We start from the raw sequence: 21,608 nt of genomic DNA, 5'->3' as shown, positions 1-21,608 counted from the left end.
ACGCTACGGCTGCTGTTGCAGCCACCAAGAAGCCTGTGTACAAGCACAGGTCACTATCCGCACCTCCCCTCCCGGGAGTGTGTGCAGCCTGCCACTGCCACAGTCTCGTGATCCAGGGACAACTTCCCCAGGAGAACACACGGCGCGCCTCAGGCTGTCGCAACGTTACACCGGCCTCGGCCACTGCAGGCTCACCCTGCACTCCATGCCCCTCCCTCCCCCGCCGGCCTGAATGAGCCAGAGCCCCCTAATCAGCTGCTCCTTTAACAACGTCCTGTCTGGGTGGAAACAGACGCCCTCAGGCGACCTACCTGCACAGACGGGGCCAAATCCAAAGCTGAACCCAAGGAGCTGTGCGAACAAAGAAGAGAAAGGGAAATTTCTCCCAGCAGCCTCAGGAGCAGTGGATTAAATCTCCACAATCAACTTGAAGTACCTGCATCTGTGGAATACCTGAATAGACAACGAATCATCCCAAAACTGAGGTGGTGGACTTTGGGAGCAACGATATATATATTTATTTCCTTTTTCTCTTTTTGTGAGTGTGTATGTGTATGCTTCTGTGTGTGATGTTGTCTGCATAGCTTTCTTTTACCATTTGTCATAGGGTTCCGTTTGTCCATTGTTTTTTTTTTGTTTGCTTTTGTTTTTGTTTTTAGTATAGTTTTTAGCACTTGTTATCATTGGTGGAATTGTTTTTTGGTTTGGGTGCTTTCTTCTTCCTTTTTTTAGAATTACTTTTTAATTTATTTTTAATAATTATTTTATTTTACTTCTTTTCTTTCTTTCTTTTTTCCTCCCTTTTCTTCTGAGCCATGTGGCTGACAGGGTCTCGGTGCTCCAGCTGAGTGTCAGGCCTGAACCTCTGAGGTGGGAGAGCCGAGTTCAGGACATTTGTCCACCAGAGACCTCCCAGCTCCACGTAATATCAAATGGTGAAAGCTCTCCCAGAGATCTCCATCTCAATGCTAAGATGCAGTTCCACTCAACGACCAGCAAACTACAGTGCTGGACACCCTATGACAAACAATTACCAAGACAGGAACACAGCCCCACCCATTAGCAGGGAGGCTGCCTAAAATTATAATAAGGTCACAGACACCCCAAAACACACTAACAGACGCAGACCTGCTCACCAGAAAGACAAGATCTAGCCTCATCCACCAGAACACAGAGTCCCCTCTACCAGGAAGCCTACACAACCCACTGAACAAACCTTAACCACTGGGGGCAGACACCAAAAACAACGGGAACTACGAACCTGCAGCCTGTGAAAAGGAGATCCCAAACACAGTAAGTTAAGTAAAATGAGAAGACAGAGAAACACACAGCAGATGAAGGAGCAAGATAAAAACCCACCACACTAAACAAATGAAGAGGAAATAGGCAGTCTACCTGAAAAAGAAATCAGAATAATGATAGTAAAGATGATCCAAAATCTTGGAAATAGAATGGAGAAAATACAAGAAACATTTAACAAGGACTTAGAAGAACTAAAGAGCAAACAAACAATGATGAACAACACAATAAATGAAATTGAAAATTCTCTAGAAGGAATCAATGCAGAATAACTGAGGCAGAAGAAAAGATAAGTGACCTGGAAGATAAAATAGCAGAAATAACTAGTGCAGAGCAGAATAAAGAAAAAGGAATGAAAAGAATTGAGGACAGTCTCAGAGACCTCTGGGACAACATTAAATGCACCAACATTCGAATTACAGGGGTCCCAGAAGAAGAAGAGAAAAAGAAAGGGACTGATAAAATGCTTGAAGAGATTATAGTTGAAAACTCCCCTAATATGGGAAAGGAAAAAGTCAATCAAGTCCAGGAAGTGCAGAGAGTCCCATACAGTGTAAATCCAAGGAGAAACACGCCAAGACACATATTAATCAAACTATCAAAAGTTAAATACAGTGCTTCCCTGGTGGCGCAGTGGTTGAGAGTCCGCCTGCAGATGCAGGGGACACGGGTTCGTGCCCCGGTCCAGGAGGATCCCACATGCCGCAGAGCAGCTGGGCCTGTGAGCCATGGCTGCTGAGCCTGCACGTCTGGAGCCTGTGCTCCGCAACGGGAGAGGCCACAACAGTGAGAGGCCCGTGTACCACAAAAAAAAAAAAAGTTAAATACAAAGAAAAAATAATAAAAGCAGCAAGGGAAAAGTGACAAATAACATACAAGGGAATCCCCATAAGGTTAACAGCTGATCTTTCAGCAGAAGCTCTGCAAGCCAGGAGGGAGTGGCAGGACATATTGAAAGTGATAAAAGGGAAAAACCTACCACCAAGATTATTGTGCCCAGTAAGGATATCATTCAGATTCAACGGAGAAACTAAAACCTTTACAGACAAGCAAAAGCTAAGAGAATTCAGTACCACCAAACCACCTTTATAACAAATGCTAAAGGAACTTCTCTAGGCAGGATACACAAGAGAAGAAAAGGACCTACAACAACAAACCGAAAACAATTAAGAAAATAGTAATAGGAACATACATATTGATAATTACCTTAAATGTAAATGGATTAAATGCTCCAACCAAAAGACACAGACTGGATGAATGGATACAAAAACAAGACCCGTATATATGCTGTCTACAAGAGACTCACTTCAGACCTAGGGACTCATACAGACTGAAAGTGAGGTGATGGAAAAAGGTATTCCATGAAAATGGAAATCAAAAGAAAGCTGGAGTAGCAATTCTCATATCAGACAAAATAGACTTTAAAACAAAGAGTATTACAAGAGACAAAGAAGGACACTACATAATGATCAAGGGATCAATCCAAGAAGAAGATATAACAATTGTAAATATTTATGTATCCAACATAGGAGCACCTCAATACATAAGGCAAATGCTAACAGCCATAAGAGGGGAAATCGGCAGTAACACAATAATAGTAGGGCACTTTAACACCCCACTTTCACCAATGGTCAGATCATCCAAAATGAAAATAAATAACGAAACACAAGCTTTAAATGATACATTAAAAAAGATGGAATTAATTGATATTTATAGGACATTCCAGCCAAAAACAACAGAATACACTTTATTTTCAAGTGCTCATGGAACATTCTCCAGGATAGATCATATCTTGGGTCACAAATTAAGCCTTGGTAAACTGAAGAAAACTGAAATCATATCAAGTATCTTTTCCAACCACAACGTTATGAGACTAGACATCAGTTACAAGAAATACTCTGTAAAAAGTACAAACACATGGAGGCGAAACAATACACTACTTAATAACCAAAAGATGACTGAAGAAATCAAAGTGGAAATCAAAAAATTTATAGAAACAAATGACAATGAACACACGATGACCCAAAACCTATGGGATGCAGCAAAAGCAGTTCTAAGTCGTTTCCAGTAAGATCAGGAACAAGACAAAGTTGCCCACTCTCACCACTATTATTGAACACAGTATTGGAAGTTTTAGCCACAGCAATCAGAGAAGAAACAGAAATAAAAGGAATCCAAATTGGAAAAGAAGTAGTAAAGCTGTCACTGTTTGAAGATGATATGATACTATACATAGAGAATCCTTAAGACACCACCAGAAAACTTCTAGAGCTAATCAATGAATTTGGTAAAGTAGCAGGATACAAAATTAATGCACATAAATCTCTGGCATTCCTATACACTAATGATGAAAAATCTGAAAGTGAAATCAAGAAAACACTCCCATTAACCAATGCAACAAAAAGAATAAAATATCTAGGAATAAACCTACCTGAGGAGACAAAAGACCTGTATGCAGAAAATTAAAAGACACTGATGAAAGAAATTAAAAATGACACAAACAGATGGAGAGATATACCATGTGTGTGGACTGGAAGAATCTACATTGTGAAAATGACTATACTATGCAAAGCAACCTACTGATTCAATGTAATCCCTGTCAAACTACCAATGGCATTTTTCACAGAACTAGAACAAAAAATGTCACAATTTGTATGGAAATACAAAAGACCCCATATAGCCCAAGCAATCTTGAGAAGGAAAAACAGAGCTGGAGGAATCAGGCTTCCTGACTTCAGACTATACTACAAAGTTACAGTCATCAAGACAGTATGGTACTGGCACAAAAACAGAAATATAGATCAATGGAACAGGATAGAAAGCCCAGAGATAAACCCATGCACATAGGTCACCTTATCTTTGATAAAGGAGGCAAGAATATACAATGTAGAAAAGACAGCCTCTTCAATAAGTGGTGCTGAAGAAACTGGACAGCTACATGTAAAAGAATGAAATTAGAGCACACCCTAACACCATACACAAAAATGAACTCAAAATGGATTAAAGACTTAAATGTAAGGCCAGAGACTATAAAACTCTTAGAGGAAAACATAGGCAGAACACTCTGTGACAGAAATCACAGCAAGATTCTTTTTGACCCACCTCCTAGAGAAATGGAAATAAAAACAAAAATAAACAAATGGGGCATAATGAACCTTAAAAGCTTTTGTACAGCAAAGGAAACCATAAACAAGACGAAAAGACAGCCCCCAGAATGGGAGAAAATATTTGCAAACGAAGCAACTGACAAAGGGTTAATCTCCAAAATTTACAAGCAGCTCATGCAGCTCAATATCAAAAAAACAAACAACCCAATCCCAAATGGCAGAAGACCTAAATAGACATTTCTCCAAAGAAGATATACAGATTGCCAACAAACACATGAAAGGATGCTCAACATCATTAATCATTAGAGAAATGCAAATCAAAACTACAATGAGGTATCACCTCACACCTGTCAGAATGGCCATAATCAAAAAATCTACAAACAATAAATGCTGGAGAGGGTGTGGAGAAAAGGGAACCCTCTTGCACTGTTGTTGGGAATGTAAATTGATACAGCCACTATGGAGAAAAGTATGGAGGTTCCTTAAAAAACTAAATATAGAACTACCATATGACACAGCAATTTCACGAATGGGCATATACCCTGAGAAAACCATAATTCAAAAAGAGTCATGTACTGCAATGTTCACTGCAGCTGTATTTACAATAGCCAGGATATGGAAGCAACCTACGTGTCCATCGAAAGATGAATGGATAAAGAAGATGTGGCATATATATACAATGGAATATTACTCAGCCATGGAAAGAAACGAAATTGAGTTATTTGTAGTGATGTGGATGGACCTAGGGTCTGTCATACAGAGTGAAGTAAGTCAGAAAGAGAAAAAGAAATACTGTATGCTAACACATATATATGGAATCTAAAAAAAATAAAAATGGTTATGAAGAACCTAGTGGCAGGACGAGAATAAAGACGCAGACGTAGAGAATGGACTTGAGGACATGGAGGGGGGGAAGGTTAAGCTGGGACGAAGTGAGAGAGTGGCATGGACTTATATATATATTATCAAATGTAAAATAGATAGCTAGTGGGAAGCAGCTGCATCTCACGGGGAGATCAGCTCAGTGCTTTGTGACTACCTAGAGGGGTGGATAGGGATGGTGGGAGGGAGATGCAAGAGGTAGGGGATATGGGGATATATGTATACATACAGCTGATTCACTTTGTTATACAGCAGAAACTAACACAACATTGTAAAGTAATTATACACCAATAAAGATGCTAAATAAAAAAGAATAAATTAGCATTCAAAAAAAAAGAAGAGGGCTTCCCTGGTGGCGCAGTGGTTGAGAGTCCGACTGCCGATGCAGGGGACACGGGTCCATGCCCCGGTCCGCGAAGATTCCACATGTCGCGAAGCGGCTAGACCTGTGAGCCATGGCCGCTGAGCCTGCGCGTCCGGAGCCTGTGCTCCTCAACGGGAGAGGCCACAGCAGTGAGAGCCTCACATACCGCAAAAAAAAAAAAAAAAAAAAAAAAGAAGACATAAAAAGTTGCCTCAAGTGAAGCATCACAGGACTACAGACTCTTACATAATTCTTGGTAATCTGTGTGCCGAGCACAGATATTTTAGGTTACCTGTCTGAACTGAGAGAGAGGACAACTCCAAAATTTTGTCTCCAAAACAAAACAATATAAACAATCAAGTCCCCATAAATGACTTATATTAGAGCAAATAGATGAAACTAATCACAAAACTGAGAACATAATGTGAACAACAACTCTTCGGTGTGATATAAAATCAACTTTTGTACAGATTTAGTATTTTAATTTTAAAAAGCAAGGAATGCAGAATAAAACTCAATTGCAAGACATTTTGAAATAGTTTTGTTTTTTAACTACAGGCTTAATTTTATCAATAAACTTATTGGGCCTTAGTATTTGTGCTAAATTTCTTTAACAAGTTAAAGGAGTTTACTAGAATCATACCATAACAAGTTCAAAGGTGAATGGCTTCACTGAATTAGCAACTGACCTGGTTTCTCTGCCTAGCTGTGACAACAATTACAGAAGGAAAAATGTTTTGTTTGTTTCCTTTTTTATTCAATTGGGAAAAGGAAGAAGAGAATGGACAGATTTAGATCTTAGTAAATATTAAAATGGTAATATTAAAAAGTGATCTCGAGTCGCTGGTAACCTAAGAGTTTATCCACCATCATCTTCAATAGTCGTTAGGAGTCTAGGCTACTAAAATAAAATTGTGAGAGAGAAGGTAGCTATGACATGGAAAAGAATTGGTCAGAAGTCCACACACTTGAGTTTTAGACCCAGATGTACCATTAATTAGCCCATAGTGTTCATCAAGTCACCTCTCACTTTCTGGGCTCAGCTTTTTCATCTTAAAAAGGAGGAGGTTAGTTTAGAACTGTTGGCAGAGGAGGGAGGCTGAGCAGGGGCATTAGAAATATTCTACTCATTCCACACCAGCTTCCATCAACCCATCTCACGAATAGACCATATTCCTTTAAATTTAGGACACTGCTAATTTTAAGATGTGTCATTATTTTACATGCCACCAAGAAAGAAAAATCACTGCCAAATAAATTATGACACCCTATCAAATACATCTCAATTTCAGAGGCTTTAAAATGTGAAAAAAAATCATTCTTAGAATTGATAAAAAAATGAATAATTGAATACCTCTTCTGTTCTGGCAGTGAGAAAGTACATTCTGGAAATATAATGCTGAATGAAGTCTAGATGACAAGACTCAGAGAGTTTAAGGGATTGGACCCAAGTGAATATGAACTGGAAGACTCAAAGCCTTATTTTCTGCTTCCAAGTTCAGTGATCTTCCACTATGTAACTTTGACCCCCAAGACCAGCTAGTTAAATTTTGAAAGTAGATGCCTGCAAAATGAAGACACAGAGCTACCAAACAGAAACTGGTTCATTGTTAAAAATGTCTTTTCATGTCTTCTATTGAGAAAAACTCTTTATTGTGTTTTGATGTTTTCTGATGACATCCACAGATGCATTCAGAGAGTACTATTTATTTATTTATTTATTTATTTATTTATTTTTTTGGCCATGCCATGCAGCATGTAGAATCTTAGTTCCCTGACCAGGGATCGAACCCACTCCCCCCTGCATTGAAAGTACAGAGCTCTAACCACTGGACCACCAGGGAATTCCCCAGAGAGTACTATTTTCAAACCAACATAATGCATGTATTTTACATATACGTATATAATATATACATAATAGACATATCACAACACATATATACACACAAACATAATTATATTTACTTATATTTTTAAGGTAGATTATTTATTGTGCTGTAGAAAAGAACTCAGTTTCTATCACAGTTTTCTATTTCAAAGTTTTCCTTTAATTTGTAAAGATTCACTTCTGAGTACCAGGAACCTGACAGAAATATAAGGTAGGAGCTTGCAACCACAGTTATGGTCCAGGGCATGGATTCAAGTTTCTAAATTGGGGTTAAGAAAACATTGTACACAGTCCTGAAAACAATGGGGCTCAAACCAGTTGATGAGACTTTTACCAAATTATAACTGAAATACAAAAATGCAGCTGAAGATCACCCAGAATTCAAATAGGAAAGGTAAAAAGTGTGGGTTCAAACTCTAGGACAACCCTGGAAGTCTGATGTTGAGCTGACAAAAACATAAAGCAGTAATTTGTACTTTGTAAGGAGAAATAATCAATTGCCTAAAAGCTCTGGCAAAATAAGTCTGAAAAGTACAATTGGGCTAACAGGTTACTCTAACCTCATTGTTTCAGATTGTCAGCCAGGCCTGCAATAATTATTGTCCCTCAGTTTTGAAATGTTTCCGCTATCTTGTCACTTCATGAGTGAATGTAAAGAATGGGCTCATTACAGGATTAGCAGATAAAATTATTTCTACTGTAATACAATCAAAAAAATCACACAATGCTTTTTCATAAATTCTAACAAGAAGTGAGATATTTTGGATTTGGGGATAATGATGAAGAACATGCTCAAGAAGAGATCATGCTTCACATCCCAGGTCCTGTCTTTCATCGTCATATTATTAACTTAAACAGTAGCATAACATGAAATTCTTAGTCTCTATAAATCACAAGTCAGTGAAAGAGAACTGAAGGAGACAAGGTATACTGGAAAGAGAATTTGCTTCTTGAGAGCTGAAACAAGCCATATGTCTCTGTCCACGTCCAAATCTGTATCTATCTATATCTATATATCTATATCTTCATTTGGACTCTTTAGTTACTATGCCAACAATTTTCCTGCCTTAATAGTTATTATTGTTATTCTTTAAAATTCTTTTGTTAAATCCTAAGTCCTACAGGTAACTTCTTGGGCAAAAATTACTGTTAGGATCATAAATTGTACTTAGATTTTATTCAGAATTATTCAGATTTCGTTTTTCAGAAGCATTTATAAAATAACTTCTACGCAACTTTTTGAGAAGACAAAATATTGCCGTACCAGCTGGCTTAATGTTTCATAATATATTTTTCCATCTAATTCACCAGGTATGGGTCAGGCTTTCTGAGTTTGCATAGGTATGACGAAAATCATGGTAATTAATTATATCCATGTACAACTTATTTAATAACAGATTCTCAACATACCTCATGAAGTCGGAGGTCTTTCTCATAAACAAGTTTTTTTACAAATGCAGCTATAAATATAACCCAGGCAACCATGAGCACGATTGGAAGGGAATAAGAGACACTGGTTAGGAAGCTGTAAGGAAAAACAAAAACAAAAACAAAAATCCAGTGACCAAAATGAATGTCACACTTGCAGATTTTAATATATAAAGAACACACTCCCTTCTACATTGAAATTATACTCCTGTTTTGAAATTGAGACTAATTATTATTATGACTCTTTCATTTATGAAGTGTGAAGCTGACTTAACAGTAAGTGCATGATTTTTTTGCCATACTGCTGCAAGAGTAAAACAGTTCTGGATTGTTAGATAAAATTGCCAAATCATTTAAAGGGTGTTTGTGTATGTCCTGTTCAGGAAAATAATTATTATACAGATATAACTGCAAGGCTCTAAGCCCTTCTGTCTAAACTAAATTCTTATCTAAAAGGCAGATTTAAAATTAGATGATGATTGGTTTACCTAGCTAAAAGATATATCTTCTCAAATTACTGTATTTATCTACTCTTTGGAAGCTCATAGTTATTATTAAACCAAATTTCCCAAAACGAAATAGAATGAAACTCAAAATCATTTGATTTAAAATGCAAAGAACTCGGATTCCTCAAAATAATGCTCTAGGGGATGTTTCATAAACAGTATAGAAATGTTTTTTCTGGTAACTAGAGGGTTGCTGGAAGACTTCATTGGGCCCTAAATAGATTCCTGAATGGCTGGCCCATAGTACCTGAATGTTCAAATGCAGTGTTTCTCAACATTGAGCAATGCATCGAAATCACCTGAAGGGCTTTTTAAAACAGATTCTGGGCTCCACCCATGAGCTTCTGATTCATTATACCTCAGATGGGGTTTGGAATTTGCATTTTAAACAATTTCCCAGGTGATGCTGATCCTGCTGGTCTGGAGACCACACTCTAAGAACCATGATTGTGACATTAGCCACCAACTATGGGCTAAGGCAAAGGAGTAGTTTTCAATGAGAGAATCTCTAAATTGATCTGTTTTACATATTAGGCTCCACTGAAACTTTCACTTGCAGAAATGTCCCAAGGCCATTTTCTTTTTAATCTATAAGGCCAAGGAATTACCTTCAAATTCTCCATGAAAGATGCAAATATTTATGGAACATGACATCATCAGCATTCATTTTCACTTTAGCATCAGAAGTGTATCACCAACAGAGATATGAAGGATTTTTTAGTGGGGGAGAAGTGAGGGTTGGGGCCACATCCAATTTTTTTGGTTCCTGGGAAACTGGCAAGGGGGAAGCACTTAAAGAATATTTGTTGAGTGAATTTTGTCTTGGATCAGGTCCAGCCTTGATGCTGTTTCTGGCCCTGGAATTAGGCAAAGGCCTTCATTCATTAATAACAAATCCCCGCTAATGTTTCTTCCAAGTTCTGGAAAGCGTGGCTGATAATATCTGTTCTCACTTTATGAGGTTGTTTGGTGCAACAAATGAAATAATATATGTGAAAGCACTTTGTATGCAACAAAGAGTTTATATGGGTACATTAAGGCATTATGTTCATACTCCCATGAAGAATGCGAGTACAGTTACTTTACTCTTAAAAGAAACATCCAGGTAACTACCATCCTAGGTATTAAAATTTACAAGGGCAAGAAAGTCAGAAGGAAAATAGATGAGAATTTTCATTTAATTGAAACCACAGGTCTTTACTATTCATGCAAGCCATTTCAGTTCACACATGGTTTAGGCAACAAGGTCCTGACTGGCTTCTCCAATAAGTAGCTAACCTTGACAACCTGCTGACGGAATCATCACCTGTCTTCTCGTATCACTGCTGCACAAACAGCTACATAACCTCATCTCTATAGCTCTTGAAGCAGTCAAAGGAGACAGAAGCATTGATAGAAACAGAAAAAAAAAAAAAAAAATCCAGACCCATCTCAATTGTATATAAACTGCAAGAACTGGGCTGAACAACAAGCACAATTCATTTAAAGTAATATTCAGCCTCAAGCTTTTGTGTAGAATGAGCTTGAAAAACTTAGCCCATCACCCTTATTTTCTTACTGTGGTCAGAATGGAAGAACCATTCAGTGCTACCCTACTGGCAAATTTCTTGAATATTCAAATTCAATTGTCTAAAAGCATGATCTTTACATTTTTTGTTCATTTAGCAAAACCATTTTAGATAAAGATTCCTACCAAGTGGACTGAGAATACATAAGACAGTTTCAGATAGCACAATATTTATCTTAGAGAGTTGATCAATAATGTTTTATTAATTTTTTTCTGTAAAATTGATCCTACACTCACGTATTTCTAATTAAATTTGAGAGTTGGAAGGGATTTTAAGATTGTTTTGTTTAACATCCTTATTTGATTAGAGAAAAGTAAACCCAGTTGAGAGTGGGTAACATCAAAATCATGCAGCGATGCACTCAAGTCTGGAGTCCAACTCTCTTAATTTGGGGGCCAAAGTACTTGGAAGGCTAAGGACTATATTAAAGAAAACATGGATCATTTAGTAAGAACTTTAGCATCATTTGGGTAGCGATGGGCAGCTATAGTGAGCTGTGCCCTATACTGTGGATCTTTTCCTTGAAACAAGCATTTGACAAAGGTTTGGTGAACGTTACTCCTTTCATGTGACACATGTGAATGAATTCTAAAAAAACTGGTTGATTATTTAAAATGCCTGGAAGTGCGTGGACTTACTTGTCTTTCATGTAGCAGGGATAAGGAATTGCTTGGACCTGGACTGCTATTTCCTGGGAGTTCCTTCCAGTCTGCAATTCAATGACTGCTCTTTCAATACTATCCTGTAAGTAAACAAAAGCCCTGCCATAGATCTGGTTGTTTGACGGAGAATTGTGTGGCCCTGGGGCCCATATCTTGGTTCTTATGCTTCTTGTGGTCTGTGAGGTCTTGAGACTCATGCGGATGGTATATTTTACAACAGGAGGAAGAGAGACGTTTTCAGAGTCATAGCTTCTGTGCTGGCTGCTATCAGAAGGAAGCTTAAAAATAACACCTAAAAATAAAATGGCAACAACATCAGAAGGTTATTTTATGGTTGACATTATTCATTGTTTGGAGGGTACACATAGGGGGCAGCCAAACAGGCAACTGACTTAGTAATGTGACAGTAAGGTCAGACTTCTAATTTACAGAAAAGATGGCTAACTGAAAGTGACAACCTCAGAGACTCAAAGCAGGAGTTTGAGAAGATAATCACAAACTAAGTGGCCAGATTAAATATATCACTCTAAGCCACTTACTGAAATTAACCACACACACACACACATACATACACACACACACAAATGAATAACCTTGACTGATTATGAGGATGGACTCAACTTCATCCTGTAACTATGTAATTCATTACAGTTTCAATTTTAACCATACCAACAAAATTACACATATTGAAGGCTCCTCAATCAATACGGTTGGTTGCCTACATGAAAGGTTCTCATTTCTAAGGACATCAGAGGGGACAGTGTCCTCCCTCCACCCCCAACTACTTTTCTGAGTTTTGGATGAAAGAAGTGAGGGAAGAATTTGGCCAATTTTAGTACAGAGAGAAGCTCAAATTCTAGTAGAATAACACTTACTTCCAAAGAGTTCATTGCTTTTGTAGAGTCTTTTAGCCTCTCCTTCCATTTCATCTATGCTTTTTGCTGCCTGAATACGGTCATATAATATACAGGAGGAAATGTTTACTGTCAGGGAAGACAGTGTGTTAAGATGATCAATGAGGTCAATGCCGTTCTCTAATTTTAGCCTTAGAATATCTAAAGAAGAAAAGAAAACAGACACAAAGCATATTATAATGTTGTGTTATAATGTTGTTTCTAGTAGTAACAGGACAAAATACTGATTTTTTTGGTAAGTAGTAAACCTTAAACAAGATTATAAATAATAAGAACTTGTAGAATTTACTCTAAAAATATCTAGTACTCTATATCTGGGAAAATGTAGCCAGTCATGCAAATGTTCACTGAGGAGAATGTTGAACTAGTTACAGACACAGTAAACCCAAGTACAAAGAACGGTACAAAGTAATTCAGAAGTATATTCTGCTACAATTTAATTAACCAAAGACTAAAGGTGAATAATTTTTAAAAATCTATCTGCATTAGTTAGGAAGAAAACTATAAACTAGAGGTGAAGCATTTGAATAAACAGAAATTCTTGCTTTGTTAAGGGAATGTATATGTAAGAATTTAAGCAAGGAAAGTCTATGCAGAGTGTGTAGAACAAATAAATGACATCATTCAGTCAGTTGTGATACAGAATCATTTCTCAGGTGACAATCTATGCCACACAGTTACAACTTTCTAATACTGTTTGACTTAAAACCTTATGTGAGCTATCTCTATTCGTAACTGTATTACTCTAGATAAAATGATCAAGATTTTTTTTCAGGTAATTACTTTGGAAGAAAGAGGATTTAATTGCTCTTCAATTTCATGATTCCTTATGAGGAAATCAACTGAGACAAAGGGTAAATATAAAATTGCAAGTTAATAAATCACTTGGCCAATTAAATTTTCACTGACTTGATCACCATGAATACTGAGAAGGCTGTGATATCATAAATCCCTCTTCACAGAACCCAAACATGTCTCTACCATCATCCAATAGAAGACTAAATTTCTCACAGAGGGCAACTTCTTAAATGCACCTCTCATTAGAATTTAAAATGAAATGTTTTGCTTCATATAGACATTGGTGGGGGAGGGGTAAAATTGTGGTTGAACAGTGGCCTCCAGTGCCCACTGGAAATCAACACAACAGCAAAGGATTCTTCAGAAATGCTGGTAGATAGAGCTATGAAGAGCCAGTGCTCCCCAAATCCAAACTATAAAACCTCTTTGATACTGAGTTCTCCCCAGATCCAAACTATAAAACCTCTTTGATACTAAGTTAAATATACAATTACACAAACAGTAAGTCTCACTGCTGTAGTCATTTTAACCTTCTTTTAAATTCTAAAACTCATCTCCTATATCTAAAGTTAGAAATAAAAAAAAAACTATATAGGAAATTTGTAGTTTATCCCTGATATTTTGATCAAATGTTTCCTTACCCAAATGATAATTTTAGAGAATAAATCACTAACATCTTTCTTTAATCAAACAGGGTTGACTATCATAAAGTATATAAAATTATACAGAATATAAATGTAGGCATAATTCCACTGGTTTACAACCTAAATCACATAAGTCCCAGTAGCACTGGGGAGGAGGAGGGGCATTTGCTCTACTGTGGTCAAATTCTGATGCTTTCAATCCCTTCCTCTTACCCATGGTTGCATAGCAACAGGGAATCAGACACAGACTGAATTAGACATCTTGCATCCCTTAATGTTGAAGGTGGGGATGTGGCAGAGGGAATGCATAAGTTCAGACAGCTTTCTTTGATCCTCTTCTGCCTGTTCCTTTTAAATGATCATGAGAGGAGGAGCCGACCTTGAATAGTGATTTAGGTTTATTTTCGTTTGAGTCTCTGCATTGCTTTTGTTTTTGCTAACTCTATAACTTCTTCTGGTTACATTCTGAGTTAGTCAAAGTGATACTAAGGCCAGTGGAGATAAAATTATAAATGTAGCCAGAAATAAACCATTTCATCTTCTTTTGCCCTTAAAGACTTGCTTTTCATCAAGTTACCCCAAAAACGTGTCCTCCTGTAGCAACCTACCTGTGATTGAAGGACAAGCTGCATTTACACGGAATATATTGCATTATAATTATTGAAACTAACTACAGGCACTAGGTATCAAAATAATCATTACTACTTGTAACTGTACAACTAACTAGGAAGAAGATGGATAGATATATCCAGGATTTTACTTTTCTTAGGATAACTAGATAGAAAGCAAATACAGAAGAAAAGGAAAAGAAGATCTTATATGGCACAATGCTTTTCACATTTCTGACATGACAAGTAAATAAAAGTTTTGTGCATCTGGACTCACCGAGTTCATCCATCTGTTTCAAGAGTTCAACAGCGTCAAGTCCCACGGAGAATTTTACAAAAACTTGCACAAAGGGGTTTCTTAGAGTATTCTAACAATATAGGGAATCAGTTTCAGTACACAAAGTAAACATGTTTAATCATTGTCTCTCTAATAACACCACAGTGAAATGAGGTACCACTACTGGGCATTTTCAATGCACCATTTTGCAAAGGCTCCCAACTGATTTGTATTCTAGTCCTACTACTTCCTAGCTCAGAGGCTTTCAGCAAGCACTCAGCCTCTTCCAGCTTCAGGTTACTTTTCTGTAAAGTGGTATCTAATCAGATTAGTCAAATGTAAATTATTATGGTATTGTTTTATACTGTAATAAGTGCAGCTATGTGAACATGGAAAAATAAACTGATGATAAAACTTTACATGGAGTAACTCATGGAAAGACTGAAAATTAAAAAAAAAAGTGCTTTTAAAATATAAAGGCTTTTGTAGCTATCTTGCAAATTAGGAGACATAAATTCTACCACTGTAGTTGTCTACTAGGTAATACTTATTGAGATTTTACTAAGTGCTGGGCACTGTCTAATAGAGTTTACCTTACCTTGATTTTCTCACTTAGTTTTCAATAATACCTAGAGGTAAGTACTATTATTATCCCCGGCTAATAGAGGACAAGGCTAGGGCCCAGGAAGCTATGTAAATTTCTCTAAGGATACACAATTAATAAGGGTCGAAAGGAAAGTTGAAGAGAGAGACTTCACCTTGATTAAAGAAATGTTTATTCATCTTGTGTGTAAATTCATGGCCTAGTTTTTTTGTGACCTAGGCTTAAGTTGTTCTCCCTTTAGAGGACAGTTCAGTACTACTTATTATTCTGTCCTTCTACCAATGTCTTGTTTTGTTATCATGGAGATAAATGATTAAGAATAATATGTATTAATAGAGCATATATATAATAGAATTAATTTGCTAAATCTATAGTTGCTGAGGAGTCTAAGAGTAGTTGGTAGCATGAAGACAGATGGCTATTCTGCAGCTATACAGTAATGATAACCCACGTTCTTTAAAATCTAACTATTTACCAGGAATTAATTTGCACATTATAGAAAATCTGAATCAGAACGTTACTAATAAGGAAATCACTGTGTTAGTTGCAATTCAGAGACGATCCATCTAACTCTATTTCCATTCTCTTATCACTCCTGTTACAATCAATCCTGCCTATAATATATAATATTATTTTCAAATGCTTCCACAATACGATCTTCACAAGTCTGTGAAGTGATTATCAATGGACCCATTTTAGAGTTTCATAAACTGTAGCAAGTATTTTAAGTCATTTGCCTAAGAGTTCACAATGGCAAAGCCAGGTCATGTGCTAAAAGCTTGAAGTTTCAAATTCTGTACACATTTTCAGAAATAAGTTTTCCTCAATAATTGAGAACAAGAACTTATTTTGGTCTAGAACAAAATAAAGATACTCCCATTAGATGATGATCCCTTTATGGACATGGTCATAGCATTTCTTCTTAGCAAATTACTGTACTTTGGAACTGTTATGCACAGATAACGTCCTTTCTTAATTCACTGCTTTAGCCAACAAAACTTTCCTTAATGCAATAATATGTGTAGGATTTTTATCTGTTCACAGAAAAAAAGTTTTAGGAGAAAAGAGCAATTGTCCACTGAGGAAAACACATGTGTCAAAGGTACCGTCCATGTAGCCTTTGTTATCTGAGATTCACTAAAAAAGGCCACTTAAAATATCCATTTGTGATTACCAGAGGTAGGGGGTGGGGAGATGAGGAATTGGATAAAGGTGGTCAAAAGGTAGAAATTTCCAGTTATAAGATAAATATGTACTAGGGATGTAATCTACAACATGATAACTATAGTTAACACTGCTGTATGACATATAGGAAAGCTGTTAAGAGAGTACGGCCTGAGAGTTTTCATCAGAAGGAGAAAATTTTTTTTCCTTTTTTTTTTTAATTGTTATCTATATGAGATGATGGATGTTAACTAAACCTACTGTGGTCATCATTTCATAATATATATATATCAAACCATCACGCTATATACCTTAAACTTATACAGTGATGTATGTTAATTATTTCTCAGTAAAACTGGGGCGGGGGGTGCTGAGATTTAATCAAGATAGCAATGTGCTCAAGATCAGAGAAGAGTAGAATATTATAATAAACGGACATGCTTAATATTAGAACTAAATTTAATAGTAAATTGTGGGGAAGATGTTTGATGAAAAGTTTATTTTGTATTAATTGTGTTAAATATCTATTTTAGAAATTAATTTTATCATTTATAACAAAATTCAGGTTGTAATTGTAACTATGCACTAATTGATAGTCAAAACAAAGACTGAGTAAAGCATCTTTTGTGTATAACTTTTCTAACAAAGTTGTACGACACAAATTCTTTGTTCTGTTTAACTTTTTGAGCATGATTATAAAGAAGGGCACTTTTGTTGCTGCAAAAATCTTCTAGGGCTCCATCAATTTTCCAAGGGCCTCTCTCAAGTCTTTGAATACACAAGCCATACTCGCTTGAAGTTCCTAAGTTGGCACCATTCCTGAAAATTTTCTCTTCTCCTATTGATAATGGGTCTAACTCTGCTGCTTGATGTTTACCTGCCAATAGCTCTCTTTGTGATTGGAACATTTCCCCACACTACTTGCATCCTTTTCAGAAAACCCTGCATCTTTTATGGGAATTGAAGATTATACTTTTCAAGTAGTGTGTATTGGATTTGAGTTGCACTGTCAAACCTTTAACCTAAAATAGAGTGTCAAATGTTTCGACCAAAGAACTCCCTAGATTTAACATTCTTCTTCAGAATATTAGTATTTTAGGAATTTTGGTTCAGTTAAAATAGCAAAACATAACCTAGAGAAATAAAATAAGCATATTTTAAGTAGTTTTTATTGCATTTAATTTTGGAAAATAGATTTACATCACTAGTTATGCCTCAGGATCAACTTGTACAATGATTTATCTCTGAATTACATACAGAGAAACTGGGGTATAAGAGGTGAGGATGGTTACAAACGTAAGTGACAGATCTGTTATCCTGTCTCAGATCTGCTCTCTGGAGCAGAGGCAATTTTAATCTGTTGAATATGGATTCTAAGTTACTATCTGCCCATTCACATAATGATGGTGATTAAAATCTCAAAGAATTACAATTCGTACAAAAGTGAATAACAGAACCATCTCCTACCTGGAGAATTGGAATCGTCTGGTTTAACAGGTGGAAGGAATTCATGAAAAATGGTGACTTATCCACCCACTCTTGAGATTTTTCTTTTAATTCTGCCAGCTGCCTCAGAGTTACATTAGACTTGAAGAAAAAGAAACAAATCTGGTCCGTTAGTATTTTTCCTATATTTCAAAAACGTATCTTATGGTTGCTTTGTTACATAATTTCAAGAAACAGTTCTAAAAAGTAGAGTTAGTAGAACATTGTCAGAAATTTCCCATATGGTCAAAAGTTTTTAAGTGGCAGCTTTTATAGGATCGAGATCACTTATAAAAATTCTGGAAAATCTAGGGTTTACTTCATGTCCACAGAAAATTTACAGCCAAAAAGCATGTCTTCTGGAATTCTCACAAGTTACCCATTTTTACCAATGGTACAGTTTACTACTAAAGAAACATTCTAGTTCAAGGATATAAGAAGAAGAATACTTTCATGAATTGCTGGTGGATGTATATCATTTTTTTTGGAAAGCAATCTGACAATAGTCATTAAAACAGAATATAATATCCTTCAATCCCTCAATCTTGAACATTCACCTCTGTGAAATAAAAATACCACTGTGTAAAGTCATAGGCACAAAAGTAGTTGTTGCCGCATTGCTTACATGAGCAAAAAAACAAAAGCAAACACTAGAAACAAAAAGAATGTCCAACAATTGAGGATTGGCTGAGTAAGTTCCATAGTATAAAAAAATTTACAATCTTCAAAAAGAATGAATGAACTAAATCTATTGAATAGGAAGAATTTCCACAAGGTATTGCTGTGTGACTAAAGTAATACGCAGAAAAGTGTTATAATGAAACCTCATTTTAATAATGCAAACAATGACCATTCTGCATATGAATGTGCATACAGTATAATAATATATAAAGGATTAGAGGAATGCACATAAATTATAGAAAGCCACATCCTTGAATGCTAACATTCATTAGTTTACATGAAAGGAAGAGTAAGATCAAGCAGGGAGAAAAACAGGTGAGAGTCAAGCAAAAAGAAAAGAAAAAAAAAGACTGCACTTAGAAAGTAAGCATTTAATGACTTCATTTATGCAAAATTATGTAAAAGTTTGTAGTCAATAAAGCAAATAAGGTATTAAAACACAAACAGTGAAAACAAAGATCATTCTAGAAATCAGTGATGACTTCATGTTTATTTTTATATAAACCTAAAACTAATTTATATTTATATAAACTATAGTTTAATGACCAAGTAATGGTAAAAAAGAGTTTTGTTTGTTTTTTACTTTCACTCTATCATTTTAAAAGCATCAAGTTTATAATTCAAATCACTAAAGCCAACTTTAAAAGTGAGAGAGAAATGCTATTATGGTTATATTAGGTAGGTGATAAGTATAGTTACTATTAATAATGTCTTTCTCAACACCTATCCTCTATATAAGATATTAAGTGTACAACCAAATATGAAGCCAATAATCTATAATTTAGCAGTTGCTTTTGTTCAAACTAGTTATATAATGCCCAATATTGTTTTTTCTAGTGCCATTATTTTTACATACTTTGAAACTTAGATGCTAGTTGTAGAAACATTTTCTGCTTTTGGAGATAAATTGAAAAATCTGAGGTCTTGCTCCAACTAACCACATTCTCAAGTGTTAACAAGGTTCATTTCTCTTCAAGGAGCTACCACCCAATCTACATTGTTTAAACATATACAGGGCAGAAGTTGAGAATTGTTAAGAGTTTCAGAAAGCCAAAGGTAATAGTATGTAGGCTATAAAGAAGTCTGAGTCAGCTAGAAGCTGACTACTTTAAAAATCATCTTAATACTCAAGATAGAAACTTCGAGTGATAATGGTCAAACCTTTTCCATTATTGCCTTTGTGATGGGGGTATATGGTGCGTACAAAATCCTTCCCAACAACATGGGTTTCAAGAAAGCCCAAATCACAGGTCCGGCAGGCATATTAATGATGTCTTTATAAAGAGAAAAGCAAAATGGTGCTGGAAAGAAAAAGTGTAATAAAACCATTTAATACATGCATTTAAAATCTATTCATGGTAAACTGACAAATATTATTGTTATAGCACCCCAAAAAACATGCCTTGTTATTAACAAATGTGACGCATCTGGTATCAAAGTAAGAAAGCATACTAACAAATCTTTTTTAGGTGTAAAAGTTTAATCCAATAAGTAAGTGCATAGTAAGTGATGGCATTTTGCCAAGAGGAGTTAGAAAGGTTGAAAAGCACATTTCAGAATGTCTTTCAACAGATATTCCTCACCAGCCCTTAATTTTTAAAAATATGCAAAAGTTTGCTATTGTACTAGATACATAAGAGGTGTCCAATAAATGTCTGTTGAATGAATAAAAAGATGCATAAATGCATCAATCCAATTGCTATATTAAACATCCCTATATTGTTTGGTAAAGCTCAGCCAATCATATTTTACATCTCAAAGCTTACAGATCAAGTAAACAGCTTTGATGTGCCACTGAACGTTTATAGTTCTGCTACATTCATGAAGCTCTTCTGTGTGCGATACAAATTTCTAACTCTAAAAAGTTAAGAAAAAATATTGACCGGAGCAGATTTAAGGCACATCGTTTTATCATTTACTGGCAAGGTGTAGTGGTTAAGAGGCTAGACTTTGCAGCAGACTGCCTGGGTTCAAATCATAGCTTTGATACTTTCATGTTGGACAATGGTGTCCAGGTTACTCGAGCGCTTTGTGCCTCATTTCCCTCACTAAGATGCAGCTACAGTAGCACCTACCTCATAGGTAAGTGAAGAGTGAATGAATTGATATGCAGAACATGCTTGATGTGTGGTTAAGTGCTGTATGAGTGCTTTCTTGGGGAAAATGAATGCTTCATTTATTACAAAAAGCTAAGATTACAGCTCAGCATTAAAAAAACACCCGATTAAAAAATGGGGAGAAGACCTGAATAGTCATTTTTCCAAAGAGGAAATGCAGATGGCCAACAGGCACATGAAAAGATGCTCAACATGGCTAATCATCAGGCAAATGCAAATCAAAACCCAATGAGATATTACCTCACGTCTGTCAGAATGGCCATCAACAAAAAGAACAAAAAGAACAAATATCGGTGAGGATGTGGAGAAAAGGGAACCCTCGTGCTCTGTTGGTGGGAATGTAAATTGGTGCAGCCACTGTGGAAAACAGTACAGAGTTGTTCTCAAAAAAACTAAAAATAAAACTACCATATGACTCAGCACTTCCACTCGGGTATATACCCAAAAAAACCAAAAATGCTAATTAGAAAAGATTCATGCACCTCAATCTTCATAGCAGCATTATTTACATTTGCCAAGATATTGAAGCAGCCTAAGTGTCTATCAACAGATGAATGGATAAATAAGATGTGGTGTGTGTGTGTGTATATATATATATACACACACACACAC

The 21,608-nt window shown here is 36.1% G+C and overlaps 1 protein-coding gene across 1 annotated transcript in view; it reads right to left on the bottom strand.

Moving 5' to 3' along the window:
• ABCA12 (ATP binding cassette subfamily A member 12) overlaps nt 1-21,608 on the bottom strand; it is a 180,496-nt gene that overhangs the window by 52,183 nt on the left and 106,705 nt on the right. Inside the window, exons 19-24 of the mRNA XM_024763225.1 lie at nt 20,041-20,180; nt 18,181-18,300; nt 14,946-15,036; nt 12,580-12,759; nt 11,681-11,996; nt 8,951-9,065 (exon numbers count right to left, since the gene is read on the bottom strand). Coding sequence (XP_024618993.1) covers nt 8,951-9,065; nt 11,681-11,996; nt 12,580-12,759; nt 14,946-15,036; nt 18,181-18,300; nt 20,041-20,180 — 962 coding nt within the window. The remainder of the gene's footprint in view (nt 1-8,950; nt 9,066-11,680; nt 11,997-12,579; nt 12,760-14,945; nt 15,037-18,180; nt 18,301-20,040; nt 20,181-21,608) is intronic.

The sequence above is a fragment of the Neophocaena asiaeorientalis genome, unplaced genomic scaffold, assembly GCF_003031525.2.
Source record: "Neophocaena asiaeorientalis asiaeorientalis breed wild unplaced genomic scaffold, Neophocaena_asiaeorientalis_V1.1 scaffold86, whole genome shotgun sequence".
In the NCBI taxonomy this organism is placed as follows: Eukaryota; Metazoa; Chordata; class Mammalia; order Artiodactyla; family Phocoenidae; genus Neophocaena; species Neophocaena asiaeorientalis.
This window is presented reverse-complemented; position numbering and strand designations above follow the sequence as displayed.